Raw genomic sequence first — 10,854 nt, 5'->3', positions numbered from 1 at the left:
AAAAAAAAAAACACCTGCAGCCTTCATGTCTTCGTGGAAACAAGATATGTGTGTTTGTGTGCATGTTCAGGCACTCAGTGGTGTCTGACTCTTTGCAACTCTATGGGCTGTAGCCTGCCAGTCTCCTCGTCCATTGAATTTCCCAAGCAAGAATACTGGAGTGGGTTGTCATTTCCTCTTTCAGGGGATCTTCCTGCCCCAGAGACTGAACCTGAGTCTCTTGCATCTCCTGCACCAACAGTCGGATCTTTTACCGCTAGCGCCACCTGGAAAGCCCCAGAAACAAGATGAGCGTCTACATTTTCCAGAGCGGGACCAGACTTTCAGGTCAGGAATACAGCTTATGTGCTTGTACATGGTTGGGCAAAGGACTTTGCTTCCCTCAGCATGTCTTTCTTCAGAAATGGATGGAAATAGACACAGCCCCAAAGCAGCAAAGAAGCAGTGATCTCCAGGTCTCAAGTGACCTCCTCTGTCTTCCTCCTTCTGGCCAAATGCAGGCCATCCTTGCCCCTTGGGGATTCAAGTCAGATGTCTATTTGTGGCACTCTAGCCTGGAGAACAGCACTTGATCAGGTTCTGATCACCACTGAATGTGGCTCAAGAATTTCCTCCTCATTTTTTGAATTATCAGCTTAAGTCAAGTACAAAGGACAGACAGTATGATCTTAAGGAGGAAGGAATCAAGCTGAAGCCAAAAGAACCACACCTACTTTGGACTTTACTGTGAATGATGCTGCTGCTCTGGCTGCTGCTGCTAAGTTGCATCAGTCGTGTCCGACTCTGTGCGACCCCATAGACGGCAGCCCACCAGGCTCCCCCGTCCCTGGGATTCTCCAAGCAAGAACACTGGAGTGGGTTGCTATTTCCTTCTCCAATGCATGAAAGTGAAAAGAGAAAATGAAGTCGCTCAGTCGTGTCCAACTCTAGTGACCCCATGGACTACAGCCTACCAGGCTCCTCCGTCCATGGGATTTTCCAGGCAAAAGTACTGGAGTGGGGTGCCATTGCCTTCTCCAATTGTGAATGATGAGCTGGAAAAAATTTTGAACCACAGACTTCTGGATGGATTATCAGACGCAAACATTCAGGAGCCAGGTAGGGAATCCCTCAGTCCTCAAACTTTGCAAAATTGTGTCACTGTGTCTCTGACATGTTGGGTGGTTTTCTGTATGGTACTGATGGGAGACAGACCTTTCAAATAGGCTGGTTACTTGTGTCAAACTTAAAAAAAAAAATGGTGTTTCTTGAAATGCTAGACCTGAGAACACTGATTAGAAAGCTTCTCAACAGTTTTCAGGATGACTTATCCACATGTATTTCGTCTTTCTCTCTTTCATGTTTTCTTTCTCTCCCTAGGACAGAGGAGCCTGGTGGGCTACAGTCTATGGGGCTGCAAAGAGTCAAACACGACTGAGCAGCTGAGCACACACACACACCATGAGCAGTTGAGAATTTATTCTAAGAATCTGACTTTGTTGGCAGCCACATGGAAAGCAGCTTTAGTGATGAGTTTTTTGGAATGCTCCCCTAAATTTTCTGTTTCCATCACTCATGCATAAATCTAAGAACCCCTCAGACCAGTTTATTGACTCTATTTTTCCTTAGTAAATCAATCTTATCAAGGCCCATCCTGGACACTCTGTAGAATGGTAGGTCCTCACAGATGCTTCTAAGACATCCTTTGCCTTCAAATAATAAACCACATACACATTAGGTTCTCAGCCACTTTTCAGTGATCCATGTGGTGTTACAGCAAACATCACAACCATTCCTATTGATCCTATTGCGTGTAGTCAAAAAAACTAGCTTTTGCACAACAGTTCTTATAATAAGAATCTTTTATTAGTAGCAAATTCTGCTTTTAATAGTCATTTACTTACATGCTTCACTTTCAATCTCCTATTTACTCACTTAGGAATATACATTTTTCAGCCCCCACATCACACCCATATGTCCTACATTGGTAAAACAATATCCTCTATACAGAACAGGAGAACTCCTACCTTTTTTTGCACTCTTAATTTAAATATTATTAAAACAGTATTTGAATGACAAAGAAAAATTAAACATGTATATATCATTTAAAAATTATATTTACAATTGCTCATGACTATGGAGAATTCTACTTGATGATATCAAGCTATCAAAATTGGTACAGCCTTAGTGTTTCTATGGGAATATATTCCCATAATTTTTAAAAACCAAATAATCTACAATAGTACAGTAGAAAGAGAAGACATTGCTCCCCTTTCTTCCACAACAACACACCACTGTAATCAATTTTAGGAGACAATTACTGAGCACAGTTGATTGTATTTCCTTCTGCAATTAGCCTCTATTCATATCCATACATATTCAATTAAAATGGGATCATAGTATCATACAATATATACCATTCAGCCTATATCTTCTGTATCACCTTCTACGTGACTATGCAGAAACCTACTTTATCCCCTTAGTGGCTGTTTTGTGCTCCATTGCAAAGCTCTGACATAATTAGTTTATGATGAAGATGTCAGTTCTTTTCTCTTCTTTTACCTTTTTTTCTGATTGGAGGATAACTGCTTTACAACATTGTGTTAGTTACTATACGCTGTAAGTGAATCAGCTACAAGTATACATATATTCACTCCCTCTTGGGCCTCCCTTTCCCCCCACCATCCCACACCTCTAGGTCATCCTTAAGCACTGAACTGAGCTCCCGGTGCTATACAGCAGTCTCCCACTAGCTCTTAATATTTATTTTACACACAATATACGTCAGTGCTCCTCTCTCAATTCATCCCATCCTGTCCTTCCCCTGCTGCATCCACAAGTTCATTCTCTATGTCTACATCTCTATTCCTCCTTGCAAATAGGTTTATCAGTACCGTTTTTCTACATTTCATATATATGCACTAATATATGGTATTTTTCTCTTTCTGACTTACTTCACTCTGTATTACATACTCTAGGTTCATCCACATCACTCCAAATAACCCAATTTCGTTCCTTTTTATGGATGAGTAATATTCCACTGTATATGCCTAACACAACTTCTCTTTTTTTACTTTTTAAACAACATTTCATGTGTAGTCTTGTATATAGTATTGAACCTACTTCAGAATTACTATTACAATTTCTTTTGTAAAACTTACTATTACCATAGTCAGTATTAATCCTTGGTCCTTTATAATTTATCGGCTCTGATCTAGTCTTGATTTTTCAACTATTTATGGTTTGTTTTTGTCCCTTGTTTTGTTGTTTTCATTCATTCTGCAAATGTTTGTTGAGCATTTACCAAGTGAAGATACTAGACTGGACCTTCCAAATATAAGGCAATGAAACATCAAACAGCTTACAATCCAATAGGGCAGAAAGAATCTAACTGCAGATAAGAGCAACTAGGTGTTACAGGCTCAGTGACCTGCCTCTGTACTCTACAACATTGAGTTGTTTGCTGGGAGATAATCCAACAGAAAGTCTCTCTTAAATTGAGTCTTGAAAGACAATTAGTTGTTCACAAGTAAGGCAGGTGAACAAAAGTGTTTCCAAGAAGAGGGGGAGCTTTGTAGAAGCTGGAGGTCTCAGGAGAACAGTAAGGACTTTAGTATGCTGAAGTGGGAATGGAAAGTTAAAAGGGAAACAGGACCAGAATAAGTAGAGATGGGCTCACAGCAAAATGAGGTCTTCAGGGCCCTTGATGGGGTTACTATGGAAACATCAAGGCATGCCACAATTCTCTAGCAGCTCCAAAGACAGCATACACCTGGTTCAGCTCATTGTGGCATGGTGGGTACCCCTCCAGCTCTACCTGTCCTATGACAACAGACAACTAACCAAGAAAAGTCTACTTTTCTACTCTTTTGATCTTTGTTTTTGTTTCATGGGCCATCTACAGCTTCACTCCAAAATATATTTCAAAATAAGACATGGGCCTTGGTTTGATATATTAATACATTTAGTCTTTTTTTAAAACAACATGGTGGCAAAAGAGAGTTTCAAATAGAAAAAAACATTATTTCAGTATTATTAACTGAGAAAAGCTAAGAAGTTTCATAATAACATTGAATGAGGTTTGTCATGTGCAAGCCCCGCCCCTCCCCTCACCCCAGGAGAAGGTATAAAGAAGTACAGTTTTTAAAATGATATTATTTACAAAACAGAAATAGACATAGAAAACAAATTCATGGTTATCACAGGGGAAAGACGGGGGAGAGATAAATTAGGAGTTTGGGATTAACAGATACATGATATTAAAGAGATAAACAACAAGGCCCTACTGTATATAGCACAGGGAAATACATTCAGTCAGTTCAGTTCAGTTTAGTCTCTCAGTCGTGTCCAGCTCTTTGCGACCCCATGGACTGCAGCACACCAGGCCTCCCTGTCCATCACCAACTCCCAGAGTTTTCTCAAACTCATGTCCATTGAGTCGGTGATGCCATCCAACCATCTCATCCTTTGTCGTCCCCTTCTCCTCCTGCCCTCAATCTTTCCCAGCATCAGGGTCTTTTCCAATGAGTCAGCTCTTTGCATCAGATGGACAAAGTATTGGAGTTTCAGCTTCAACATCAGTCCTTCCAATGAACATTCAGGATTGATCTCTTTTAGGATGGACTGGTTTGATCTCCTTGCAGTCAAAGGGATTCTCAAGAGTCTTCTCCAACACCACAGTTCAAAAGCATTGGTTCTTCAGCACTCAGTTTTCTTTATAGTCCAACTCTCACATCCATACATGACTACTGGAATACCTTATAATAATGTATAATGGAAAAGAATGTTAAAAAGAATATATATGTGTGTGTATATAGCTGAATCACTTTGATGTCTCTAACACAACACTGTAAATCAACTAAGCTTCAACTGTCTAAAAGTACAGGGTTTTATAAAATGAGTTTATCTTTCTTTCTAATTTATACTCAACCTGCTTTCCAGTAAATAAGTAGCAGTCCAGAGGTGGGAGATTGCTAACATATGGGACCATTTATTTAGGCCATCGACATAAATAAATCATCTAAGGATTTTAGAATTCACCTAAGAATGACAAACATTCTCTATCAGAAAAGCCCCAGGGCCTCCACACCTGCTTGAGATGGGAGTTAAGCTTCAGCGGCTTGACCCGAGGCTCTGTTCCCCTTTAGTGAGAAGGGTTTTTATACAGCGAGATAACGTACAGCTATCATTGTGATGGACGTTAGGTCAAGGAACCAAGCTGGAAGTCAAACGTGAGTAAAATCCAAACTTTCCTTTCTCAGTTGTCTGTGTCTTATGATCCCTGTGTCTCTGAAATGATCCATACATTCATTGACTCTATGAAACCAGACTCTGCCATTCTCCAGGGCAAAGCCATAATCCATCCGTAATCAAACAGGAGAACTGATTGCACATTTTCTAGGAAGAACCAGTCTCTGGGTGAGAATAACTTGTCTGAGTGATAGTTTCAGAAATGTATTGGGGAGCAAAGGGTCTGTTCTGAAACAGAGCTTTGCTCAGTGGTCAGGAAGGGAAAGGGTTTTTGTATAGGAACAAGGTTAAGAGGAACTGTTGTGTAAATACTTTCGGCCAAGGAACCAAGGTAGAGATCAAAAGTAAGTATTGTTTTCAGCTAATCCTTTGCTGTTTCTGTCTAATTGGTTTACTTTTTGTTCCTTTTTGCCTGTTTTCATTAATTCGGTGTCAGGGCTAAAACAAATTTCATTCCCAGGTTAGGTACAGAGGAGGGGAAGGGAAATTCTTCCATAGGAGGCTAGCTGATGGTAAATTTAAGATTAATTTTAACGTAATTGGGGAAGGGGGCTTGATGCCCCTTCAGGGTAGGTATTTGTACAAGCAGAAATTAGGGGGAATCACTGTGGTTCACTTTCGGGCCAAGGACCAGAGTGGAGATCAAATGTGAGTAAACTTTTGTTCAATTGTTTGTACTGGAGACTTCTGTCCTGTTGTATCAGTTGTGCGGGTTTGTGATATTTTGGTTACATGAGCCATGCCTGGTGTCCCCAAAAGTAAAAGACAGAAAATCAGAAGATAGTCAATTTTTAAGCTGAACAAACAGCCACATCGTTGAATTTGTAAGGAGAGTAGGGTTTGTGGAGAGAAAGGCAGAGAAATGACTGGATTTTTCTGTGGACTGGGCTCTTTCCTGTGATTGGCTTCAGAAGGAGGTTTTTGTTAAGGGGGATATGTCAGGGACTTCGCTGTGAATTACATTCGGCGGCGGGACCAAGGTGGAAATCAATCGTAAGTGCACTTTTCAACTCCTTTTTCTTATAGAGCTGTGAAATTTGGGGGGTTTAATGCTTGGGATATGAGTTGAGGTCAGTTTTGAAGAGAATGGGGTTCTTCTGAAAAATCAGATGAGTCGGGGGCTGGAAATCAGTTTGTCTCAAGAAAGAGCAAAAAGCTAGTTAGTTAATGTGGCACCTAAATGACCAGGGTTTCTCTGTATCTGACCATTGAAAGAGATTAGCAGCAAAAAGTGTTTTTTGTTGAGAGGAAAGTAAGTTAAATCTGTGGATCATCTTTGGCCAAGGGACACGTCTGAAGATTAGACGTAAATAATTTTTCTCTATTACCTTCTGAAATGTGGGTCTAAATGCCAGTATGGACTTTTAGAGGCTTAAGTATGAGTTTTGTAGAGATGGGTAAATGAGACTATTTCAGATTTATTATCAGTTTGAAAAGTTAAACTCAGCTCCAAAACTGGATTTGTAGACAAAAAAGATTAATTTAATCTAAACCAAATGACTCAAAGGGGGAAAAAGTGTCGATGAAAAAGGACACTTTTCCAAAGATAAAGATGTTTAGCTTTTAAAAATCATAACAGAGACTTAAATTTTTTACATCTTAAGATTTGTAGAATGTCCCTGGGATAGGATATTAAAATTTTTTCAAATATCTCCATAACAAGGAATCTTTGCAGCTCTAAAGAGCCAAAGTGAATTAATTTTCATTGAGATTTGCCAAATATTGTACTGATTTTTGCTAGATGTACAAAACAGAAAAGTAGAGAAATGTGTCTGATAAATTATTTTATACCAATAAAAATTAATGGAATGCACTAAAAAATCAGTAAGACATTAGAAAAATATACTTGTCTATGTTAAAGTTTCTGCTTGATTGAGAATCAGCAGCTGTGTTATTTTTAGAGTCTAAAATAAATGAAAAACTGTCAATATTCAGAAATGCTATAGGGGTTCTATACCTTGACAGATGACTCTAAAAAAAAGCCAAATTTCTGTATTAGACTGTACTGGAAATGTATAAATACATCTCCTCTTATAAATGAAGGCAAGAGGGTTGCTCCCAAAAGCTCAGCTTTGAAGAAATTTAAGCGAAGGAAAATAAAATAACTGCACTTTTTAGATGCCCACAGACGTTAAAAAGATAGGAAATATTTTAATGAGTATGATTTTTCTTATTACTTGGCGGTGTCTTTGTACCGCTGTGGGGGCTGTGGCCGCTAACGTGGTCTGCAGACCTCGCGGCTGTCTTTAGACTTCGGGGCGTCTTCTTTCATGATTGAAGGACGTTGGCGGCCAGGCCCCTGGGCTCTAGTGGCCACGCACCTGGCCGCTAAAGGCCTCAAAAGGCATGGCCAACCCGGTGATCGCCCATTCAGCTGTGTTATGGCCCACTTTCCTGACACAGTGATACGAATCATGTCGCTAACAGTAGAGAACAGAAATGTGATGGACGTGAGCTAACATGGGGAAAATAGGGAAAAGCCTGATTTTTAACAGCAATTACAAAAATAAAACTTATATTATTGTATCTGCTTAATAAAAATTACCAGTAGGGGACTATAAAGAACTTAGTTTTTTTTTCAGTGATCTATAATTATTTCAATATCCTCTCATCAAATATATTTAGTAATAAATGTTCAATCAAAATGAAATATATATAAAAGTTAACATTATATATTTATATATATATATAATTTTCTCTTTATACATATAACTCTTAGGGCAAAATTCAGACCAGCAAAAATCTAACTGAAGACTAGCAATCTGGCCATTCAGGTTTTGATCAGTTAACTTACTGAGTTAAAAGTTCAAACTAAATATCATTATAGTTATATTGCTGAAAAAAAATTAGATAAATTTGTGGTGTTTTTAATTTTCAGAAATGTAATGGCTTCAGTAAGATTATATTTCAGGCGTACAAAATATCTAAATGTATATAAATGCCATTGATAAAAACTCAATGGCATTTTTTTATAAATGGCATTTTTTTATAATTTTTTATAAAAAACAGGAAAGTATTTTCCAACCCCCTCATTCCATGATAGAAAATTTTCAATCTGGGTGTTTTACCCTTTAAAATCATTTTAAAATTCGTTATTGTCATTGTTGTTTACTCTGGCTAAATTTCAAAAGTGATACTTGAAAAAGATTATTTTTGGTTTGTGGACAACCTGACAGGACTATTTTAGGGACATTTTAAAACTCTTTTCAAACTGTTTAAACTATGTAAGTATTTTAAACTGTTCTAAAATAATTTGGGGCCTCTTAAAAATCTTTCAATTAATTTTAAACTCTATTAAAAAGTTAATATGAGGTCTTACAAGAATTTCCATGTCAAATATGATAATTGTTTAATATTTTAATGCAGGATAGAATGTTTAAAGCCATCAAGGATTGACCCAAATAGGAGTATCTTCATAGGATATTTCATCTCCTTTTTTTCTAGAATTCAACTTATTTTACTGCATAGGCTATTTTATAAAATTCTCTGAAAAAAAATAATACGAAGAGTAAAAGAAAGGAAAATATCAAAACATTAAAAATTCAGTATCTGATATTGAACTGCTTGGTTAACATGGAGGTTTATAGCTTTATAAAATCTGTTCACTGATCTGTGACTTCTCCCAGCAAAGAATTCTTTGTTATTTAATTCACACTCCCCCATTCAAGAACTCAAAGGCCCACCAAGGGGATTTCTAGCAGGCCATCTGACAGCTGCTCAGAAGTGCAGCTCATCAGCTTCTCCTGGGCAGGTGGCTGAAATTACAGTTGACCCTACGAGTCTGCCTGAGACTTGCCCCATATGGTGACAGTCATAAGGCCAGGGCTGGGGGTCTCCCTTTGAGGCCTTTTGCAAGGAGTGGGAGAGTTGCTGGCTTGATCACAGACGGTGAAGGGGTTGACACCCACACACACATGCTCGGACCCAGACTCAGAGTTTAGGGCTCACCCATGAAGGGTGGGTCTGACCCCAACACACCCAAAGGAAGCCCAGGAAGTAGAAGACAGCCTGACATCACTGCACAGGACTAGGAGAGGCAAGGGGGAAGTGATCTTGTTAGATCTGTTCTCACTTCTAAACTCCAAGAGGGTCTGATGAAGTGGTTTTGTTTCTTGGCCTCTTGCGCTGGGTTCCCTTGTAGGAGGCAGGGAACACAGATGAAGGAAAGAAAGATAAGGTCAGAAAACTTAAAACTCTTTTCAAACTGCTCAAACTATTTCAGTATTTTAAACAGTTCTAAAATTATTTAGGGCTTTAAAAAAATCTTTTAATGAATTTTTAAATTCCATTAAAAAGTTGATAGGGCTTCCCTGATAGCTCAGCCAGTAAAGAATCTGCCTGCAATGTGGGAGACCTGGGTTTGATCCCTAGGTTGGGACAATCCCCTGGAAGATATAAGGACTTACAAGAATTTTTGTATCAAATATGCTAATTATTTAATACTTTAATGCAGGAGAGAATGTTTAAAGCTATCAAGGATTGACCCAAAGAGAAGTATCTTCATGGGATATTTCACTTCATTTTTTTCTAAAATTCATATTATTTTGCAGCCTTAGAATGGCTGCAAAGAGTACAAAAAATTCAGAGCTTTCTTAAGGAGTAGGGGGCTACAGAAAAACTCAAAATCATGGCAATTGTGAGTTTGCTTCTTGACTTCCCTGGGTGGCCCCTGGATACTACAAAAAGAGCATGTGGCTCTCTGCACATCTTTCTATTGCATTTCCAAGGTCACCTCCAGACAGTGCACCCCAGTAGAGAACTTCACTGTTACTTAAACACCCTTCTCTGTTCTTCCTTCCTCAGGGTCTGATGCTGAGCCATCCGTCTTCCTCTTCAAACCATCTGATGAGCAGCTGAAGACCGGAACTGTCTCTGTCGTGTGCTTGGTGAATGATTTCTACCCCAAAGATATCAATGTCAAGTGGAAAGTGGATGGGGTTACTCAGAGCAGCAGCAACTTCCAAAACAGTTTCACAGACCAGGACAGCAAGAAAAGCACCTACAGCCTCAGCAGCATCCTGACACTGCCCAGCTCAGAGTACCAAAGCCATGACGCCTATACGTGTGAGGTCAGCCACAAGAGCCTGACTACCGCCCTCATCAAGAGCTTCAGTAAGAACGAGTGTTAGAGCAAGAGGTCTACAGGCTCCCCAGTCACCTGTGCTGATTCGGTCCCAGCCCCTCACCCCTCCTCAGGCCCTTTGTCCACAGATCAACCCCTATTGCAATCCTCTGACCCATCTCCCCACCTCATCCCCCTCCCCCTCTTTGGCTTTAATCGTGCTAATGTTGGGGGGACAATGAATAAATAAAGTAAATCTTTGCACCTGTGATTTCTCTCTCCTTTCTGATTTAAGGGTTTTTGTTTTGTTTTTTAAATTTTTGGGGGGATGGGGGGCTGCTGCACTGGGTCTACCCACTCCAGTGTACTTGCCTGGAGAATCCCATGGACAGAGGAGGCTGGCAAGCAATAGTCCATAGGGACACAAAGAGCTGGACTCAACTGAAGGGACTTAGCACACACGCACACACTGGGTCTTCATTGCTGCACGGAGTTTCTCTAGTTGCAAAGAGCAGGGACTGCTCTCTAGTTGCGGTGAACCGGCTTCCCACTGAGGTGATTTC

General features: G+C 39.6%; 1 gene segment (V, D, J or C); it reads left to right on the top strand.

Moving 5' to 3' along the window:
• LOC104984402 overlaps positions 1-10,562 on the top strand; it is a 123,431-nt gene extending 112,869 nt beyond the window's left edge. The window contains 2 exon segments of the V gene segment in view: positions 6,186-6,222; positions 10,033-10,562. Coding sequence covers positions 6,186-6,222; positions 10,033-10,358 — 363 coding nt within the window.
• The last annotated feature ends 292 nt before the right edge of the window (positions 10,563-10,854 follow it).

Source organism: Bison bison, unplaced genomic scaffold (genome assembly GCF_000754665.1).
Source record: "Bison bison bison isolate TAMUID 2011002044 unplaced genomic scaffold, Bison_UMD1.0 scf7180017864020, whole genome shotgun sequence".
Classification (NCBI taxonomy): domain Eukaryota; kingdom Metazoa; phylum Chordata; class Mammalia; order Artiodactyla; family Bovidae; genus Bison; species Bison bison.
This window is presented reverse-complemented; position numbering and strand designations above follow the sequence as displayed.